Source organism: Hyperolius riggenbachi, chromosome 11 (assembly GCF_040937935.1).
Source record: "Hyperolius riggenbachi isolate aHypRig1 chromosome 11, aHypRig1.pri, whole genome shotgun sequence".
NCBI lineage: Eukaryota > Metazoa > Chordata > Amphibia > Anura > Hyperoliidae > Hyperolius > Hyperolius riggenbachi.
Window position 1 is genome coordinate 96,947,042 of NC_090656.1, and position 22,999 is coordinate 96,970,040.

A 22,999-nucleotide genomic window follows, 5' to 3' on the forward strand; every position below is an offset into this window, starting at 1 on the left:
CCAGCAAGGTCTGACAGTCTGCTGAGAAAGACTTCAGGTTTGATTCCAGGAAGCTGGTTTTGCTCTGGAGAGAAAGTGCAGGCTGCACATGGAGTTTGGTGTGTTCCTGATATGGAAAGCTGAATGTAAGCTGCTAGCCTGGACTGGCATTTTGTTTTCATTTGAACTGTACTTTACAAACTGCCAAAAGACTGCTGTCTAAGAAGCCTGCTGTCCAATAAACTATTGTTTGTTTTGGAAAATACACCTGTCTGTGCTGCTATCTCCCGCTGAGTACTCACCATTTGCAGCTGATCCCTCACAATTGGTGCTCGGATGCGGGCAACTTAGCATGCCTACAGCGACAGTGTGTTTGGCGCAAGATTTAAAATTTTGAACAGCAGCATGGATGAAATGGTGAAGCAGCTGGTGTTGGCGAATGCGGCCTTGCAACAGGCTAATGCTGAGCAGCGGAAAACGAACACAGCCCTACAACAACATACAGAGGCAGTACAGCAGCAAGCGGTTGCCCTGTGTGAGAGTCTGGCTGCAGCTGCGGTAGCCGATCGTCAGACTGCTGAGGCTGACAGGAAAGCAGTGAGTGAGTTGGTGCAACAACTTGTGGCTCGGAACCAAGAGGGACAGCTGCTGGTACCTGGCAGTGGAGGCACCATCCGCGCAAGCCACTTCTTGCAGAAGCTGACTCCTCATGATGACGTTGAGGCGTTCCTCCATACCTTTGAGAGGACAGCGGAGAGGGAAGCCTGGCCTAAAACGCAATGGGCAGGATTGGTAGCGCCATTCCTGACTGGGGATGCTCAAAAGGCCTACTTCGGCCTTGCCCTAGAGGATGCTAAAGACTACGACAAGCTGAAGGAGGAGATCCTGCGTAGACTTAGTGTCACCCCGGCTGTGCGAGCCCAGCGAGTTCACCAGTGGTCCTATTCAGCCGGATGCTCTCCAAGGTCCCAGATGCACAATCTAATCCACTTGGTAAAGAAGTGGTTGGAACCTGAGAAGTTAACAGCTCCGGAGGTCGTCGAAAGAGTTACCATTGACCATTTCTTGCGCTCCCTACCGCCGGCTTTGCGAAGGTGGGTGAGTCATGCAGATCCACAGTCAGCTGATGAACTCATTGCGCTGCTGGAACGTTATCTGGCTGCAGAGGACTCTTTGGCTTGGGCCACAGGACAGCGCTCAGCTACCCGGAGACTGGCAGCACCCCAGGGAACTGGTAAGACAAAAGCTGACTTTGTGGGGGGTGTGGTCAGTGAGCCAAGCTCTGCAGGCCGAGGTCGACCAGGCACAATGGTAAGAAGTCGATCCCCGGTACAATGTTGGCAATGTAAAGAGTGGGGACATATTGCTGCTAACTGTCCTCAGGCAGTTGAACCCATGGAGTGCGATTACACTCGTCGCAGGTCCTTGTTTGCGCGACCTGTGTATATCGCAAGCTGTGACTCATTTGGCGGTGGTAAAAATTGCTGGAAAAACTGTCCAGGCTCTCTTAGACTCTGGTAGCTTGGTGACCCTGGTGCATTCCAGTTTAGTGGACCCGGCCTGGCTGGGGAATCGTCGGGTCACAGTACAATGTGTTCATGGGGACTCTAAACAATACCCCACCGCCCTTCTCACCATTGAAACAAACTGTGGACCTGCCACTCAGGAAATAGTGGTGAGCCCGAACTTGGCACATAGTGTCATTCTGGGGAGGGACTTTCCACTGTTCTGGAACTTGTGGGAAGGGGATAACTGTGGAGGCTCAAGAGAGCTGGAATCTAAAAATAATACAGACATTGATGGTAATGAAATGTTTTCTCCCTTGGAGGTGTTTGCTGGGGACTCTGAGTTATCCCCGGAGACCTCTGAGGGCTCGGTCCTACCAGAGCTGGAGGTTTCTCGGGATAACTTTGGGACGGCCCAGCTAAGGGATCCTACGCTGGCAAAAGCGTGGGAAAATGTCAAGGTGTTGAACGGTGAACCCCAAGTGGTCGGGGCTGAAAAAGCATTTCCTCATTTGGCGGTACAATCAGACTTGCTGTACCAGGTTTGTAAAATTCAGGGTGAGGTTGTGGAACAACTCGTAGTGCCTAAGTCGTATCGCACAATGGTCCTAGACCTAGCGCACAAACATGCCCTGGGGGGACATTTGGGTACCGAAAAAACTAGGGACCGAGTCCTACAGCGATTCTTTTGGCCTGGGGTACATGGAGATGTAAAAGCTTACTGTGAATCCTGTCCCGAATGCCAAAGATGTGCTCCGGCTCCCCATTTTCGAAGTCCGCTCGTCCCCTTGCCCATTATCGAAGTGCCCTTCGAAAGGATAGCCATGGACCTAGTGGGGCCATTGGTTCGATCAGCGCGCGGTCACCAATACATTCTGGTGGTAGTGGACTATGCCACTCGCTACCCAGAAGCGGTTCCCCTGAGAAATACGTCGTCTAAAGTGATTGCACGTGAGTTGTTCCACATGTTCACCAGAGTAGGTTTGCCAAAGGAAATTTTGACAGACCAGGGTACCCCATTTATGTCTAAATTGATGAAAGAAGTGTGTAAACTGATGAAGATCGATCAGATTCGTACTTCAGTGTACCACCCTCAAACGGACTGGCTTGTGGAAAGATTCAACAAAACCTTAAAAAAATATGTTAAAGAAAGTAGTGGACAAGGACGGCAAAGATTGGGATTGCCTTTTGCCCTACTTAATGTTTGCAATTCGGGAGGTCCCTCAGTCTTCCACAGGTTTTTCGCCGTTTGAGTTGTTGTATGGGCGATGCCCACGGGGAATCCTGGATATAGCCAAAGAAACCTGGGAGCAAGAGGCCACCCCCTACAGAAGTATTGTTGAACATGTGTCTGGTATGCAAGATAGGATTGCAGCAGTGATGCCTTTAGTCAGAGAGCATTTGCAACATGCCCAGGAGGCTCAGTCTCGTGTTTATAATAAGTCAGCAAAGGTGCGAGCTTTCAGTCCTGGGGACCGGGTCCTGGTGTTGGTACCCACGGTTGAAAGCAAGTTTTTGGCTAAGTGGCAAGGACCATATGAGATTATTGAAAAGGTCGGGGAGGTGAATTACCGGGTTTACCAGCCTGGCCGGAGGAAGCCAGAACAGATATACCATGTGAATTTACTGAAACCCTGGAAAGAGAGGGTGGCCCTTGCAGCTTCCCAGGTTACTCAAGAATCCACCAAGGGTGGAATAGAGCTGGTACAGGTGGCTGAGACGCTGTCTGTTTCACAGAAACGGGAGGTCCGAGAGTTCCTCTTACGGAATCGAGAGGTATTCTCGGAACTTCCAGGTTGTACCCAAGTCATCAGGCATGATGTTGTGACTGAGCCCCATGTACAGGTCCGCCTTAAACCTTATAGAATACCTGAAGCTCGCAGACAGGCCATAGCAGGGGAAGTAGAAAGAATGCTGGAACTGGGGGTTATTGAGGAGTCCAACAGCGAATGGAATAGCCCCTTAGTGCTAGTTCCGAAGCCTGACGGATCCATTCGTTTCTGTAATGACTTCAGAAAATTGAATGAGGTGTCAAAATTTGATGCCTACCCTATGCCAAGGGTAGATGAGTTAGTCGAAAGGCTGGGCCCTGCAAGATATGTCACCACCTTAGATCTGACCCGGGGATATTGGCAGGTGCCCTTAACTGAATCAGCCAAGGAGAAGACAGCCTTCTCGACTCCCCAAGGGCTGTTTCAGTATGTCAGGATGCCGTTTGGGTTGCAAGGGGCCCCAGCCACCTTTCAAAGGATGATGGACAAGATCCTCAGGCCGCATCAGCGGTATGCTGCGGCTTATTTGGACGACGTGGTTGTCTTCAGTACAGATTGGGAAAGCCACCTTCCGAAAGTCCAGGCGGTCCTGGATGCCATTAGAACGGCGGGGCTGACAGCGAACCCCAAGAAGTGTGCAGTAGGGTTGGAGGAGGCTCGTTACCTGGGGTACACAATTGGGAGAGGTCTGATTAAGCCCCAAGTGCAGAAAGTGGAGGCCATAAGGGGCTGGCCTAGGCCTACCACGAAAAAGCAGGTCAGGACCTTCTTAGGTTTGGTGGGCTATTATAGGAGGTTAATTCCAAATTTTGCCACTTTGGCCACTCCCATTACAAACCTCACAAAAGGGAAAAGTTCCTCCATGGGTCCATGGGGACAGGAGGCTGAAGAAGCCTTTCAAGGTCTTAAGGAGGCATTGTGCAGGGGTCCAGTCTTGGTCACGCCTGATTTTAAAAAAGAGTTTCTGGTACAGACAGATGCTTCAGCTGTGGGGTTAGGAGCAGTCCTATCCCAAATCGTCAATGGAGAGGAGCACCCAGTTGTGTATCTGAGTCGAAGGCTGACCGCAGCCGAAGAAAGATATAGTATCGTGGAGCGGGAGTGTCTGGCCATCAAGTGGGCACTCGAGGCTCTACGGTACTATCTCTTGGGCCGTCGCTTTCGCCTCATTACCGACTATGCTCCTCTCACATGGATGTCTCAAAACAAAGAGAAAAATGCAAGGGTAACGCGCTGGTTTCTGGCATTACAGCCCTTTAATTTTTCTGTGGAGCACAGAGCTGGAAGACTGCATGGCAATGCAGATGCTCTATCAAGGACATTCTGTCTTGCCGCAGACTGTGTCCGATCCCACGGGATCGAACAGAGGGGGGGAGTATGTGACAAAGTCGATACCCAGGAGGTAATCGATTTGTCCCAGGTTGTGTTGGATGGGAGGTACATTCCACCTGGGATCAGACGCTACATCCAGTAGCAGCTCCGGAATAAAAAGGTTTTGGCTGTCTGTCACATGGACAGAGGTTAAAAACCTTACTTGGGTCCGGAGCTGACCAGATGCAGAGTGGGCGGGCGCATCTGGTCGCCAGATCCTGGGTGGATCGTTTACTCTGTGTATGTGGGCTTCTGCTGGAGTCAGGTCACACAGGGTTAACAGAGCAGCTTTGAAAGGCTGGAGTAGGAGGAGAGAGAGAGGGTGTGACCAGCAAGGTCTGACAGTCTGCTGAGAAAGACTTCAGGTTTGATTCCAGGAAGCTGGTTTTGCTCTGGAGAGAAAGGGCAGGCTGCACATGGAGTTTGGTGTGTTCCTGATATGGAAAGCTGAACGTAAGCTGCTGGCCTGGACTGGCATTTTGTTTTCATTTGAACTGTACTTTACAAACTGCCAAAAGACTGCTGTCTAAGAAGCCTGCTGTCCAATAAACTATTGTTTGTTTTGGAAAATACACCTGTCTGTGCTGCTATCTCTCGCTGAGTACTCACCATTTGCAGCTGATCCCTCACAATACATACATTATTATATGTGCATAAAAGCAAATATGATAACTGCATTTGAGGGGTTACTAAGAGATACTATATATGACTTCATAGTAACTTCATAGTAGAAAATAATCTTATTTCTCAGCATCAACATGGGTTTACTAAAGACAGGTCCTGTTTGACTAACATGCTCAGCTTTTATGAGGTAGTGAATGCTAATATGGATATTGGGAATGCTGTAGATGTGATATACTTGGACTTTGCAAAGGCCTTCGACACTGTTCCCCACAAAAGTCTGGTGCAAAAGATGAGGATGTAAGGACTGGGGAAGAGTCTGTGTGCATGGATTGGGAACTGGCTAATGGACAGAAAACAAAGAGTTGTGGTCAATGGATCGTACTCAAAATGGGAGACTGTTAGCAGTGGGGTCCCACAGGGGTCTGTACTGGGTCCAGTGCTCTTCAATTTATTTATTAATGACCTAGTAGATGCAGTAGTGAGCAATGTTGCTATTTTTGCAGATGATACAAAATTGTGCAGAATCATCAACTCTCAGGAAGATAGTGTCCTATTGAAACAGGATCTGGATAGGATGGCTATATGGGCACATAAATGGCAGATGAAATTCAATGTTGAAAAATGTTAAGTCATGCATTTTGGTCGTACCAATGGTCTAGCACCATACAAAATAAATGGGATACAGTTGGGGACATCAAACTTGGAGAAGGACTTAGGAGTACTCATCGACAACAAGTTAAATAATGGTACTCAATGCCAAGCCGCTGCAGCTAAAGCTAACAAAATTTTGGGATGCATGAAAAGGGAAATAAAAACTCGAGATGCTAGCACAATATTGCCCCTGTTTAACTCTCTAGTAAGGCCACATCTGGAATATGGAATTCAGTTCTGGGCACCACATTACAAAAAAAGATATTGCAGATTTAGAGCAGGTGCAGAGACGAGCAACAAAATTGATACGTGGGATGGAAGGTCTCGCTTACCAAGAAAGGTTAGATAAACTGGGTTTAGTTAGTCTAGAGAAAAGACGCCTTAGAGGAGATCTAATTAACATGTATAAATACATCAGAGGGCAATATAATAGCTTGGCGGATGAGCTTTTTGTCCCTAGGCCTTCTCAAAGGACTTGCGCATGGAGGAAAAACGTTTTACCCATTTATTTAGGAAAGGGTTCTTTACAGTAAGAGTGATTAAGATGTGGAATGCATTGCCACAGGAAGTCGTTATGGCAAACTCTATACCTGTATTTAAGTCAATGATAAGAATAAACATACATATATCCAGGCACATCGCCTCTAGTTAGGACATTAAATAAATTATTAGGGAAAGGGAGGTGCTGAAGGGGGTGTGGCTAGAAACAGCAAAAATCAATTAACCCTTCGCACACTCACATGCAAATGTTCAAACAAATGCATTCACAGATTTACTCATCCAGGCACAACTGTTATCCCTACAGCTAAATTAAAAGCCAGGGTTTTAGTTCACAGAAGAATGCATTCTTATGCTTAGTCACCTATACTGCGTAGAAGTACCCAGGTAAACATAGGTGTCCTAACTCTGGCCCTGTAACATGCATAGTGCAGACATGCAAACACATTCATTGATGTGTTTTGCATCCTGTTCGTTTTGCTTACAATCTAGAAAGAGATAAACTTTGAGCTGGAATCGGTCGCTGGCATTCAGGCTGTACAGATTTTTATCCGATCTTTTCTTCAATCAGAAATGCGTAGAATCTGATGTAAAAAGTGCATGGTGTATACCCAGCCTAGTTGCAAGCCCTCCCGGTCATAGCTCTCTTGCTGCAGACTCTTTACTTGGACTTGCATTTTGGCACACGGAAAGACCAGCTTGTAAAGAGATGATTTGCGTGCCGTGGAAATTGTATACATAAATCACACCAAGAGATTTTTACACCACGTTGGCTGAATGACTTGGGTAATATTAACTTTCATCCTCTCCTTTCAGATACCAAGATATACTACACTCACTTTTTAGCAACAGGGAGGAAATAAGAGCGTCCTTTAGCAACCTGGAGATGCGTCTAAAGGAGAATGAACTAAAGACCATTTACCAGAAGCAGTACCACGAGCAGATCCAAATGCTGTGCTCTCTGGAGCAGGCGCTGAAGGTGAGCCCTTCATAAGGGAATATGACAAAGTACAGTCTGGCGGCTTCACAACGAGCCAACTTATGCCGCTTCTGTGAAATTAAAAATGTCAAAAGGCTTGAGCTAGATTAAATGCCAAATGAGCCGAACTTTTGTAGTGGCTTCTTTCTCGTTCTTATTGTTTAAGGAAAATATCTGTAAAAGGACAGCTTCTGGCAAATATTAACATTTGACTTGAATTTGCCTTTTAAAGCATGGATGTACCAGGCTTCCAAGACATTTAGGGCCTGTTTCCAGGAAGTACAAATTTGGGTACTTATCCGTTAGCCGGGCGCATCCGGCAGGTGGCGCTGTTGATGTTAATTCCAATCATAATTACTTCACGTCAACCTGTGAATGTAAACCGCCGGATGCGCCCGGCTTAAACAGATCAAGCCGCCGGCTTGCTTCGTGTCTCGCTCTTCTCCCCCTCTTGCCCTCTCTCCTATAGAACACTGGGGAGGGGACATGCGTGTCCCCCCAGAGTCGTTCGTCGCAATCCCCTCCCCAAGGCTCATACGAGAGAGGGCAAGAGGGGGAGGAGAGCGAGACACTCACGAAGCAAGCCGGCGGCTTGATCTGTTTAAGCCGGGCGCATCCGGCGGTTTACATTCACATGTTGACGTGAAGTAATTATGATTGGAATTAACATCAACAGCGCCACCTGCCGGATGCGCCCGGCTAACGGATAAGTACCCAAATTTGCAATGCTGTTTTGTGTATTAAAAATTAAACCAATGCAAAAAATATGTACTGCATGCTGCAGGTTTCTGCACCATGCAGGTTTCCCATGTAATGATTGTTAAACACATACAGAAATGTGTATAAACTGCATAAATTTGCATCCAGGAACACATGTGAAAGTTATTATCCTAGTGGAAATACACCCTTCAGGTGCTTCATTTTAGACAGTGCAGCGCTTCCAGCCACAGAAATGCAATGGCACAAGGCTGCTTCTCCACTTGCTGCGATTTGTTCAAAATGGAGCATCGCTCAAATCTTGCTGATCACAACAGCACCACGATTAACATGTAAATCGCGGTACTCCTACATCAGCACGATTTGTTTTTGTCCGATTCTGTTTTTTTTTTTTTTTTTCCACAAACGCAATCATATGCCTGCAGGGTTTAGCGCAATTGCGGTTTGTTCCCAATAGTTCACAGCACTACCTCGGCGACTAGGGGGAAAATGCAGGGTTTCGCATTGCGATCTGCTAAGGCAGTGTTTCTCAAACTTGTACCCCAAGTAGATGGCCAAGAAAACTATTTCTGATGATCAGACAGGGGGAGGAGGGACCGTTTAAACAATAGCTGTAGAGCGATGTCCATCTGGGACAATAGAGAGCCAAGAGTATTGGTGAGTTATTTGCTGGACATCAGGCAACACACCAGAGAGAGAGAGAGGGGTTTAAAAGCGGACCTGAACTTTCTCTCTGCTCTAAACGATACGCAACAGCTTAATAACCTTTAAAGAAAACCATTTTTGTTACAGCTAAAACAAATCTGCAGTGTCTACTTCCTGCTTTCATGGAAGCAGACATATGGTTAACATCCTGTGCTTTCAAATTAGCCTCTCTGCCGTGGCAGTCAGCTGACACAGCTGAGGGATCAGATTACAACTTTGATTAGACACAGATGAGGGGGAATTAGGTGAAACTCTCTCTAAATACATACAGGTGCATTTCACCGTTTTCCTTCTCTCCTTTGCAATAGTTCAGGTCCCCTTTAAGCAGAGAACAATCACTGCTGTAAGCATGCTTCACTTATAGCTTCATGAACTATTTCTAAATAACAATGTCATTTTAACAGTAAATTCTTTAATTTCTGTGACTGAAAACTGCATTAGTTTTCTTTGCTTCCAGTTCTGAATGAGTTGAGAAGTTTTGACTCCAACAAATAACTACCGTACTTTGCGTTGTGGCTGTCTGGAAATGGAAGAACGATTGCTCACCTCATTGCACATATGGTTGGCATCACTGAACTGCCTTAATTCTGCAAAGTTTAGCTGCGCAGCTCAGAATTGGTGAGAGAACCATATGCTGGCGTATTTGATTTAGATTTTTTTTTTCTTATGAACCTCCTCGCCACCCTGAGCTCAGATTAAAATGTAAACTTGTGTGAAGTGGCAATCTGCCATCTGACAATACTAGGCTATATTTTTTATTTATTTTTTTTCCCTGAAGTTTAGCTTGGCAGCTGTTTCCGGTTAATATGCTTCATAATCCACTCTCCACACCTGAGATGATGTCAGAGTAACTATAGACACCAGCTTTGAGGCTGAATGCAGGGAAATAGCAAGGCGACAAGTTAGAAGGAATTCCCTGATAGAGTAACATGGGCTAGGATGATGTACTATAGAGACAATCCATCAATCAGTAAGGGCGTGTGAAAAGACAGCATGCAGATTTACCGTTACTGGGGCCTTAGTAATCAAATGGTGTCTGTCTGGTGGATTGTGAGCGCTGCACATTTTGCTAAATAGGCTCACTTATGTAACATTTGGTAAGTCCATGAATGCTTCTTATAAAGGTACCCAGCGGTCATTGAACTGTCAATGCCGGCATGTATTAAAGGAAAACCGAAGTGAAAATAAACTTATGAGGCAATTAATTCTGTGTTTTACTACTGATAAATCGAATAACAGTAGCCTAGAACTGAGTCTCATTTTTTATTTTTAGGTTAAGGGCTTTATTTTTAAGACTGAATGCTAAAGAGCAGCTGTAACAGTCTGATGTGAAATCTGCTTTGTCTAGCTGCAAAACAAACAGTAGTAATGACTCTTGAACTTTTTGGCACTTAGGGCTTGTTCACACTATCAGCGTTTGCTGAGTTTTTTAAGCGCCGGCGATTTTGCAAATCGTCCTAAAAGCGCTTGTGTAATGATTTCCTATGACAGTGTTCACATGTGAGCGTTTTGATTTTATTAAAATGGCAAACGCACTACATGTACCATTTTCTTAGCATTTTTGCTCAATGGAAGGTATAGGGAAATTGCAAAGTGTTTGGAAAAAGTGCTTTGCATAGGGATTTCCTGAGCGCTTTTAAGAATAAATATATTGTATTTATTAATTTCTGGGTCTGAGAGATAACTTCCTGTCTAAGGTCAGAAAGTGAAAATCTTAATCGCTCAGCAAAAGCGTTGGTACTTATCCGTTAGCCGGGCGCATCCGGCAGGTGGCGCTGTTGATGTTAATTCCAATCATAATTACTTCACGTAAACCTGTGAATGTAAACGCCGGATGCGCCCGGCTTAAACAGATCAAGCCGCTGGCTTGCTTTGTCAGTGTCTCGCTCTCCTCCCCCGCTTGCCCTCTCTCATATGAGCCTTGGGGAGGGGACATGCGTGTCCTCCCAGAGTCGTTCGTCACGGCATTGCGACTAACGATTCTGGGGGGACACGCATGTCCCCTCCCCAGTGTTCTATAGGAGAGAGGGCAAGAGGGGGAGAAGAGCGAGACACGAAGCAAGCCGGCGGCTTGATCTGTTAAGCCGGGCGCATCCGGCGTTTACATTCACAGGTTTACGTGAAGTAATTATGATTGGAATTAACATCAACCGCGCCACCTGCCGGATGCGCCCGGCTAACGGATAAGTACCAAAGCGTTTTTCTAAGCGCAAAGTGCAGGGAAAAGCGATCTAAAAATCGCTCAGCGATCGAGAATGTGAACAAGGTCTAATACCTTGTCACTCTCTTTTCTCAGTTCAATAACATTTTTGGCTTCTATTTACTTTACAGGACAGCCAGCTGAATTGGCAAACTTTTCAGCTTATTTTCTTAGATGGTAACTCTAGTTAAACACTTGCTGTACCTGAAAACAGAAAGGGACTTCAGATAATTTCTTAGGACTAGTGCTTTATATACATTTGTTTGTCTCATCATGTCACTTAAAGGGAACCTGAGGTGAGAGAGATATGGAGGCTGCTGTATTAATTTCCTTTTAAAATATACCAGTTGCCTTTCAGTCCTCATGATCCTGTGTCTTTAACCTCCTGAGCGTTACGCCGCTCAGGAGGTTTTACAGTTTTATATTCCCCCTTGAATAATTTCTGATCCAATGGCTGTAATAACTTTAGCTAGCACTAGGCTAGCTAGTGTATGTGGCCATCACCCCCCGATCTAGCCAGTTTATACGTTACCCAGCCTGGATCCAGCGATCGGCACAGCCTCCCTGCACAGCTCCGCTCTTCGCTATGGGGAGGATCATACATGATGTCATGACATCATATGCAGACCCGACACTCCCCATAGAGAGGCTGGAGCTGTGCGGAAAGGCTGCGCCGATCTCTGGAGCTAGGCTGGGTACCGTATAAACTGGCTGGATCGGGGGGTGCCGGCCACATAGACTAGCTAGCCTAGTACTAGTTAAAGTTATTACAACCATTGGATCAGAAAAACATTTCTTGGGGGACTTGTAAAGCCAGAGAGCGGTATGCCCGACACAGTGTCGGGCATACCTCTAAGGAGGTTAATACTTTTAGCCATAGACCCTGAACAAGCATGTAGCAGATCAGGTACTGTGACTCAGTTGACTCAGGTTTTACTGCATTAGCCATATGCTTATTCCATGGTTTTTACTCGGACACTACTTATGCCAGAGTATGAACAGGGCTGCCAGGCAACTGGCATGGTTTACATAGAAATAAATATGGCAGTCTCCATATCCCTCTCACCTCTGGTTCCCTTTGGTATGCTTTAAGACCATCTATCTGCTACATAAAGGTCAATGATATGCTAATGATTCTGGCTTGCCTGCAGTTTTCCTGCAAATTTTTAGCAACCAAATGATTAGTCCTTTTTACTGCCCGACAAATGACCACAAAACTTATCTGCCAATGTGGATTTCGTAGTTAAGGATTAGGGCAACAATCCTTAATCAGAAAACTCTTTTGGCTTCTATTTACTTTACAAGACAGCAAGCTGAATTGACAAACTTTTCAGCTTATTTGCATAGATTTCGACTCTAGTTTAAGGCCTGGTTCACATTAGCGTTCGCTATCTGGATTTTCCGGATCTGATCCGGACCGCATACTGTACAAACGGAACGTACGTTCCGCATAGCAATGTAAAGGCTATGCGGACGTTCACACGTGTCCGTTCCGTACAGTACGGAGCTGGATCGGATTCGGACTCCGAACTCTTTTCCAACATGCGGGTTTTTTTGGGTCCGGATCTCCGGCCCACGCACCCGGACTGGAGCCGGACCTGAGCCTGACAGCACCATCAGGAACACAGAAACCAATGGGGAACGGAAGGCACAGAACACACTGCCTACAAAAACCTGAAGTTCTACCCCACTTCCTATGCGTATCCAAGCGGCCATTTCGGATGGGGACACATGGGCCAAGCATGTCTGGAGTGGAGCAGCAGTGACAGACGTGCTGGGGCTGTTTGGCAGAATGTCGGAGGTGGAGGTGAGGCCTGCAGCGGAGGAACCTGATTCTACAGGTGCACCTTCTGCTGACCCCAACATTTTTTTTTTTTTAAATTTCGCTATTTTTTGTCCACGTATCCGGATGGCAGCCTGATGCATGCCTGATACAAACGGACCGGATCCGGATCGGAACCGTACGGTTCTGATCAGGTCAGGATCCGATCAGGATCCAGTCCGTTTACGTGCCAAAACGCAAGTGTGAACGGGGCCTAACACTTGCTGTATCTGAAAGCAGAAAGGGACTTCAGATCATTTCTTAGTAGTTGTATTCTGTTGTTCAGCGCCACGGAAGATGCTGGTGCTATATGAATCCATAATAACCATGCAGTCTTGTATTTAGCCCAGTCCTTTACATACTGTATTTAGATATTTCACTGAACAATTACCCTAATAAAGCTTACTTAGAGTCTGGGTCAAATAGGTTTATAGGTTAATAGGCTTTCGTAGTGGACTTGGCAGCTTTCACACTCAAACTTGAAAATGAAGTAAATGATTCCAATAACCGAAATAAAATTGGAAGATTAGTAACCAATTTCTGATTACAGGGACCATACCCATGGCTATCCTAGTGCAACCTAATAGCAGCAGCTAAATGCTCCATAGCCTGTGCGAAAATCTGGAGGGAGGGACAAAGGGCATCCCTGCCTTGTGCCCCATTTCAAAGTGATGGGTTCTGAGCTAATCCCAGGGATCCTTATCACTGTAGTAGGGTCCTCATACAATGCAGAGATTGCAGCTTTAAATGATTATTGCGGGTCAAATCCTTGAAGGTTAGAGTGCAAATACTGCCAGCCAGGGGCGTAACTAGACATCACCGGCCCCCCCTGCAAAAATTTAGACAGCCTCCCCGCTCAAGGCTGTTTTGGGGGGCTGGAGGGGTCGCAGCATGAGGGGAGAATGGGGCCACACATCCCCCCCCCCCCTCACCTCAGGCTCTCCCCTCAGTGCTCCCCTCCAACATCAATCAGTGTCAGCAGGTGACGGGCAGGAACACATACCTCCATCCACCGCTGAGGTCCGATCTCTAAGTGCCTCACGCTACTTCCTGTTTAAACAGGAAGTAGCGTCAGACACTAGGAGAGCCGAACCTCTACCGCGTGGAACGCATGAAGGTATGTGTACCTGCCCGCCGCCTGCTGCCACTGCTTTATGCTGGAGGGGAGCTCTGAGGGGAGAGCCCGAGGTGAGTGAGTGGGGGGACTGTCTCCCCTCTCTGCCGATATATGGCCACGATCTCCCCTCATGTGGCAACCCCTCCTGCCCCCCTAAGCAGGCGTGGGGGGCGTCCAAATTTTTGCAGGGAGGCCAGGTGATTTCTAGTTACGCCCCTTAGATCAGCCTAACATTTTTTGGGTATGTATGATCAGTGCTTGGCTTTGGGACTAGGAAAAAGGTAGCAGAAACCATGTAAAGTGGAAACTTGCTACCACTCAAAACATTCTTTAAATAGAGAGACTAAATGAGGAGCCAAAAAAGGAGCAAACTTTTTGTCATATGTAGGTGAAAACATGGGGGAAAGCCTATAACCATATAACATAAATTTGGCCTTAGAGAATTTCAAAGCCTTCTCTAATTTAATAACCTATTCAACTCAGATTGCTTATGCTGAAGCAAAAGACCAATAGCCGGGTTCTATAACAGCCCATGTCGCCTATACAGATCTTCCAATAGCTTTGTTAGGCAGGGGACACCCTCGTCTTTCAGTTTCCTGTGCGCAGTTTTCTGCATGCATTTTCTCCCACCATGTGTATTTGTATGAAGAAAAATGTACGTGTTTTTTCACAGCAACTATTGTAATTGATAGAGAAAACTGACAAAATGTGCAGAATTATCATGCAGTATGTCAGTTTTTTTCTTCTCGCGAAAAAACACATGAAGTGTGAGCCAGCCTATTAACATCAGGTCTCGGTTTTTCTGTGCAGAAAAAGTGCACGAAAACATTCAAGTGTGTGACCCTGCCTAAGAGAAAGATCATTTTACCCGTTCTTGCTTTCTTACCTGCAATTGCTCTAGAAATCAGGAGTCCACTTAAAACTGGTTTATGGGCACCCTGTACCAATCCCAGGTAAACTTCCAGTGCAGAAGTAAAACAGAAATAATCAATAGCCAGAGCAATTTCGGTGCAATCTGATTGTGACGGTAACAGGCTATCGTGCCAAAGCGGACCAGAAGCTTAGCACCCTCTGCAGGCATGGAGGCTGTAAGCACCTTGCCATTGTGAGATAATACAAGTTTAAAGAGGAGCTTTATCGTTTGTGATTTTGCAGGCGTTTTTAAATAGCACAGCGCTCCGTTTTTTCCCGAACAAAGTGCGTGTTCCCGTACAGTATATTCCACTGCAAAAAAGCGGAACGGTCATGGATAAACACGAATGTAAAAGCCGACGGAAACCCAGGACTCACAGGGGATCACAACCCTGCAAGTGTGTTCCCTGCCTAAGTCTCAAGCAATTCGTGCAATCTCAAGTTGCTGCATCTATGGTATTTGTTATCAAAATCCTATGTCTGCATATGCAAAATGTCGACAGAAGACTTCAGGGATTCATAGTCCCTCTGAAGATCCTTATGGGCCTCAAGCAAATCATCATACTTGCACTGTAACATATCTATCCTGGCTTCAATTTCTGCAGTTTCCCATCGAAGTCCCTCCCCTGTTTTGCGGAGCTGTCTGCAGTTTTCACAGGTGCTTATTATATACAGTATGCAATCTAGTGCATCTTCATGGTCTCTCCTAGAAAAGCCCAATCCTGTCAGGACACCGGGATCGCGAGACTTCCGCTTTCTCCCTGGCATATACGTGGACACATTGATGAGGGGGAATGTAAATAATGTCCATTTGATAGTACGAAAATGCTCCCAATAGCCGTCCGAAACTGGTCCCTGAATGGAGCTTGCCACATATGCGCCCCACACATAAATATTCCATGATCCATTTGTATGATGGTCTGCTTACTATTGTTGTGTAGACATGTGCCTTACTGATAAGCATCCTGTTCTGGCTTGTAGAGTGGGTGATGAAGACCAAAACAGGTAAACTTTTGGGAACTACAAGGAGAATATCAAGACATTTCCTACTTTTTGCACCGTTAAAGCAGCGGTTGTTGAGGGATGCCTGTACTATGTAGAATCATGAATACTCACTTTGATATTGCTAATGTCTAACATAATTGCCGTCGGTAATTTTGCAGTTGCTCCATACTGTAGATGCTACAGAGCTGCAATTGCTCTTGTGGGTTAGGAGGAGAACTTTCCATGGCAGGACAGGCTGCTGCTGTTCTGTGAAAAGGGAGAGTAAATCAATATAATGTAGTTTTATTATTGAATATTGGTCACATGGTTTTGAGACCATGTTGGGTTAAGTGCAAAGTTGTTTTGCCTGTAATGTAGAGACGGGGATGATTCTGCCTAGTTTGTTATGGTATGCTATCTTTTTGTAGGCTACATACAAAAGGGACCACCGTCTGGAAGCCCTTAAAGCCAAGCAGGCGATCTTGCAGAAGAGAAAAACTGAAGAACTTAAACGATTTGAAGAGAACACAAACTGGCTCCATCGTGTGGAAAATGAAATGAAATTGTTGGGTTCAGGCAACCAAATCCCAAAGGTGAGATTAATCATTTCAGAATCAGAGGTAGCCTACAGTACAAACTTCATGGCTAAAATGTTATAAATTCCAGAGATTGGAGGACATGTTGAGATAATCACACATCTAACAATTTAGGCGGCTGATCAACTAAGAGAAAGACCTCTCTGATCGGAGATAGATCAGATGGCCACCATAAACCACAGGCCGATTCCTGAACGATTTCAGCATGTCATGCCGCCTCTGACCGCTTTTCCGCCTAATGTTTTGAGTCGTCACCCCTTCTGTATCCACGCACTTATACTTCACCTGTTGCCATCCTCGTACTTCTGCATTTGCGCCTCCACGTGGTTACCAGCGCCATACACTTGCTATATGCCGGTAGTCACGTGGGGCCTGAATGCAGAAGTACAAGGACAGTGGCAGGTAAAGTATAACTACATGGGCACCGAAGAGGGGGGCATAAAACATTAGGGGTGGGCATTAGCTGGGATGTTTCACTGCATTCGTCGTTTGTGATTATCGAATGTTGTTACCACTGAGCACCTCTGCCTGAGATTTTGCAGCATGTCCAATCAATACATGGGACTGATTTTGGCCCGAAATTGGTTGCATTGTCAATCGGGCATGCTCTTTCATCCCATTTGATTATAATTACTGAATCGGATGGTCGATCAGCCGCCAAGTTGAGTAATCTGTGGCCATCTTAAGGGAAAATAAGAAATTAAGTGATATGAGATCCTGAGTTCCCCTGTTGGTCAATGATGCCATTCATGACATGAAAGGACCAGAGTGGTTTGAAAGATTTAGGTGATGGATTTCTTTCTGACACAGTTAGAAAGTCATTAGGTGAATAGTCACGCTCACTCCCCCTCAAGGTTAGGCATTGCTTAATCCTGGACGTCCGGTCCAAAAAAACAAAAACAAAACAGTAGTTGTTGTAGCTGTGGTCCGCATAATGCCTCTTTATTCTGGGCGTATCCAATAAAATGATCAACAATTACAGATAGCTTGCATGTTTTGGTCCAGTGTGGTTCTTCATCATAGCTGCCATGTAATGACAACTAGGGTTGATCTCAGGACTGTGGAGTCAGTCGAGGAGTCGGAGCAATTTTTGGGTACCTGGAGTCAGAAAAAAATGCACAGACTCTGACTCCTAATGAATTTAAACTGTAATTAAAATAGAAAATGTTCTATTTCTCAGATAATAGTCATACATTATATATACAGTAATAGCTTTGCTTAGCCCACAAAAATGAAGTAAACCAATCAAAAATACTTCAATAAAGCAGTCCCCGTATTTTTAAAGTCAGATATACATATTTGATTGTGACTGTATATATGATGTGTACACAGGAATCTCTTATATATACTAAATAACATCTATGCTGTAAGAATAAAGCCTGATGTGTAGCTGTGTCACTAATAGAGATGGTCAATGAGATGGAAATAATTCTGCGCTGAAGGTCCGTACACACGCCGGACTGCAGGCAACGACTGGTCCATCGTCACCTCCCGCTGGGTTGGGCGTTCCAGCGACAGTCCGGTTTGTGTACAGTCTGTCTGCAGACTGATACGGCGGTTTCTGAGCCGTATCAGTCCGCCGACAGACTGTACACACGCTGGACTGTCTGCTGAAAACCCGCCCAGCGGGAGGTGACGACAGACCCGTCGTTGCCTGCAGTCCGGCGTGTGTACGGACCTTGATGCTGGTTTATGCAAATTCATGCTCTCCTTTTGCTCATGAAATAAATTAATATGTTAAAATTTGGTTTGGTGACTATGAATTAAAGGGTACCTGAGACAGATGAAAAGAAAAGCTTTATACATACCTGGGGCTTCCTTCAGGCTAATCAGTCCCTCCCTGTCCTCCTCCTCCAGAGTCCTGGTAATTTAGCCAGTCAGCGCAGTCCGGTCTTGTGCCGCTTCCACAGCCAGGAGCGTTCTGCATCTAAGCAGTAGTGCTGCACAGGTGTAGTACGTTCCTGGTGGCAGAGTGTGTGCATGCGCACTACGCCCGACTGACTCAAGTACCCGGACCCATAGCATAAGATCCAGGTGGCAGAGGAGGACCGCAAGGGATGGATTAGCCTGAAGGGGGCTTGGAGGAAGCCCCAAATATGTATAAAACTTTCATCTGTCTCAGGTTTGCTTTGTTACACAGTAATACTATCCTCTACATATGCACTCCCCACAGAGCTGCAGGGAATCCCCTGGGAATGTTGTGCACATTGAACAAAGAGGTGTTGTCTATCACCCATAAACCTGGTTCAGATTGTGCATGAAGAATGTGTAATGGAGGAAGAATCTCCTCATTCTCCTGCTGAGTACCTGCACATCACTCTTACATGTACCCACAGTTACATTGCCTAGGGCCTGATAGATGTTCTTTGTTCCTGTCTGTACCTTCTACAAGTACTCTTACCAAAAGGACTAGTTTTAGGTCTTGTTCACATCTATGCAGTGCAGATGGCCTTGCGATTGGAACTCAACACGTACGATCGCACGCCATCTGCACTGCTACCCGCTGCACTCCTGATCCCATCCATTGATAGTGAAGGGGTCAGCTCTGCGCTTGCGGGCTGAATGCATGCAGCAGTGCGCAAGTGCATCATAGCGCATCGTACCGCAGTGCATTTGATGTGCATGGCAGAAGGGCTGTCTATACCCTTCTGCCGTTCTTGCATGTTACCATGTCATACGCATTTCCAAATGCGCACAGAAGCGCGTATGATGTGAACAAGGCCTAAGTTTATGACTAAAAGTATTAGAGGCAGAAGATCAGCTAGATAGCCAGGTAACTGGTATTTGTTTAAAAGGGAATAAATATGGCAGCTGGCCTCCATATCCCTCTCAGTTCAGTTGGCTTTTAGAATTCCTAAGCGATGGCAGTTAAAGGACAACTGAAGTAGAGGGATATGGAGGCTGCCATATTTATTTCCTTTTAAGCAATACCGGTTGCCTGGCTGTCCTGCTGCTACTCTGCCTATAATGCTTTTATCCATATCCCCTGAAGAAGCATGCAGCAGATCAGGTGTCTCTGGCATTGTCAGATCTGGCAAGATTAGCTGCATGCTTGTTTCAGGACACTACTTACAGCCAAATAGATCAGCAGGGCTGCCGGGCAACTGGTATTGTTAAAAAGGAAATATGGCACCCTCTGTATACCTCTTACTTCAGTTCCCCTTTAAGAGATGCATTTTATGTTACATACTTTCAATCAACAAGACTGTAATATGCAAATTAGAGGAGTCGGAGTTGAGGAGTTGGAGTCGGTGGAATCCTAACCTGAGGAGTCGGAGGATTTTTGTACCGACTCCACAGCCCTGGTTGATCTTACTGAGTAGTTACGGGTACATAGCTGCTCGAAATTTAAATGTAGTCAGGCTGCCCATGGCGGAGGGGGGTTAACCTACCCACTGGTCCACATTCAATGAGGCGCTTCATTCGTGTTCCACATCACTCCCATGCTTCCTTCTTAAAGTGGAACTCCAGTGAAAATAATGTAATAAAAAAAAAATGCTTCATTTTTACAATAATTATGTATAAATGATTTAGTCAGTGTTTGGCCATTGTAAAATCTTTTAAATCCCTGATTTACATTCTGACATTTATCACATGGTGACATTTTTACTGCTGGCAGGTGATGTAGCTGCTGCATGCTTTTTTGGCAGTTGGAAACAGCTGTGAACGGCTATTTCCCGCAATGTAACAAGGTTCACTGACCGGAAACTTCCAGGAGTACCACAGTCCTCAGTTTCTTGTGGGAGGGGTTTCACCACAATATCAGTCATACAGCGCCCCCTGATGGTCTGTTTGTGAAAAGGAATAGATTTCTCATGTAAAAGGGGGTATCAGCTACTGATTGGGATAAAGTTCAAACCACACAATTGGAGAAACTGGGATAAAGTTCAATTCTTGGTCAGAGTTTCTCTTTAAGCCTGGAAGAAGGAAGCATGGGAGTGGCATGGGATGTGAGTGGATTGCATCATTTAAGCTGGATGCATTGGGTAAGTTAACCCCTCCCCTCAGCCGTGGACAAAAGAATAGGAAATTATTAAAATATACGCGTGTGTGGAATCTGGATGTGATACTGTGACCTCTCAATACTGCTGGAAAGCAGACATGCCACTGGTTTAACCTAGTTAAATTCTGCCCTGTCATCTCTCATGGTGGCTCTGTTGAACTTACACTTACTGCAACTCCCTGCTGATTTCCATGCTGTTATTTTATCTAATATTCTCAACGTTGCTACCGTAATTGCTTTATAGATTCGTTGTTTTTTTTCTTTTTCCATAACTCTTCCATATGAGTCGGAATAGTACATAAATATAAACTGCTGTCCTAATATTTCTATTTTTAAGTTAATTTGCATTGGTTCTGGATTCTTCACAGATTTCATTTGTTAATATTTCATAAGCTTCTCTTGCAGAGTAGCCATGATCCTTTTCTATAAATAGCTTCTGTGACATTTTCATGAATCATTTATCCATACCAGTAGTTAATTGTAAGTAGTTGGGCATTTCATGATTTCTTGCTGGTTGGTGTCTGTGGATGATGATGAATTCACTGCTTCCGTCTAAGTGACATTCCCACCCTCCATTTTATTTATTTTTTTATTTTACCTTACAGGAGCTTTCCACAGAGTTGCAGTGTTGTCATTTAAAACTGGAAGTAAAAGATTTAAAATCCCAGATAGAGCATATGAATAGGCTTGTATGCCTTCAAGAGCGAGAGTACAGATACAGTGAAAAGTAAGTGAATACGGTTTAAATCACTTGTATGGTTAACTAAACACTAATGGCTAAGAAGCCCTGAAGTCATCCCATTGAATAGATGCAAAGCAGAAACTACATAATTAGAAATTGCCTACAGTAAAAATTGCATATATACATTTTCAGTTTCTACAGAAATGTAATAAACTGTGTAATACAATTTTATGATTACCACGTTTGCCATCTGGGATGTGCAGTATCTAGGCCTGAACATCATTGTTTCACAGTTCCTGATAAAAGTTGGTGTCCTGGACTGCCAGAGAGCAATATATTAAGGCTTCTACATGTTGGGTTGAAGATCCCTTGGGCTCCAACGCTGTACCTTAGCATGTGCCTTAGCACGCATTCTGTTGCAGTGTATGGAAGGACGTGATGAGCGGGGGTCACAAAGGAATCAGACGTCTCTCGGCAAAGTTGATCCATCTTGGAGAACACTTGCAGGTCAGGGGCTACTGTCCACACACTGGATTATCGGCTGAGGCGATTATCAGCTGCCTCAGCTGACTTTAATGTAACGTTAGCCAGCAGCCTTGGCCTTCAATGAGGTGCAGTCAGCAGTCACATGACCTCTATTGTCAATCTATGGTTGATATTTGTTTTGTTTAAAAACCACAATTCCTCTGAGCTTTAAAGCATACATTAACCCCTTGCATACCAGCAGTCTCTGGCGCCTTACAGACCAGAGACTGCTGGTATTGCAAAACGGCGCTTACCGACTATTCGCTGCACAGACCACTCTCGCCACTCTCTCCTCGCCGCAGGTCCCTCTACCTGCCGTCCCTATGACGACAGAGCTGTGTGAGTAGGTCAGGAGCCACTTTCATAGGCTCCTGATGCTGTGCATCAATGTAAGCCGATGGAATTGGCTTATAGTGATTATAGGGTCAGGAGCTAGCTCAGAGCTCTGTGGTCACATAGACAAAAGTACGAGTGAGTTGTGGCGATGGGAAATGCGTGACAGCATTGTTTTAAATTTACGTCTTGTCAGAGTCGCGCATCCACATGCAGGAAGTAGACTTACACCGCACTGGTCCGGAAAATGGTTAAAGGATGCCAGTGCTGAAATGATTAGGAGAAATAGGGGGAAACAGGCAAGTATGGGGAGATGTCCTGATGGTCAACGCTCTCCCCGTTCTCCTCTGTCCCCCTGCTTTCCTAGCTAAATGCCTCCCAGCAGCCTCTTCTGTGTCGCTGGAGTCTGTTATCAGTGCGCTGGACCAGCTGCACGCAACAGTGGCCAGGAGAGCTCTGCACATGACAGCGCGATTGTCATGCTCTTCCGGCCATAGGCGTGCCCTGTAGGAGATCACATGCAGGTACCGCCGCGCACCCAATTGAGCAAGCCCTACATCTTGCAGCATGTCCACCCCGATGTATGCAACCAATTTTAGTCATATTGAGTCGGATGGTCGATCAGCCGCCAAGTCGCCTGATGTATGGCCACCTTTATACTCCTTCACTTTTATTGGATAGTTTTTTCGTATGTTCTCACTTTTATCTTCCAATATCTGAACAGTTTGACTTTTTTTTTTCTCTACTTTTACCTATATTGCCCTCTGTTAGCAAGGTTTTTGTTGTTGTTATTGTGTTCAGCATCCAGGTTTACAGCAGTTTACTGGGGTATGGTACCTTGATTATATACTCTTGAGCAGCCTTTATATACTGCAGATGCACTCTATAGCTAGTGTACAGGCTCTTGCTCGTCATGAATTATTCAGTAGGAATAAAGGATATTCTGTACAAAGTGGAAAAGGCTGCTGCCTTGGCACACGTGAGATGTAAACTCGTGCACAAATATGGATCAGCAGATCACTGA

At 45.5% G+C, this 22,999-nt stretch overlaps 1 protein-coding gene across 1 annotated transcript in view; it reads left to right on the forward strand.

The window, feature by feature from the left end:
• KIF18A (kinesin family member 18A) overlaps window positions 1-22,999 on the forward strand; it is a 189,645-nt gene that overhangs the window by 123,082 nt on the left and 43,564 nt on the right. Inside the window, exons 10-12 of the mRNA XM_068261422.1 lie at window positions 7,217-7,379; window positions 16,265-16,429; window positions 21,041-21,162. Coding sequence (XP_068117523.1) covers window positions 7,217-7,379; window positions 16,265-16,429; window positions 21,041-21,162 — 450 coding nt within the window. The remainder of the gene's footprint in view (window positions 1-7,216; window positions 7,380-16,264; window positions 16,430-21,040; window positions 21,163-22,999) is intronic.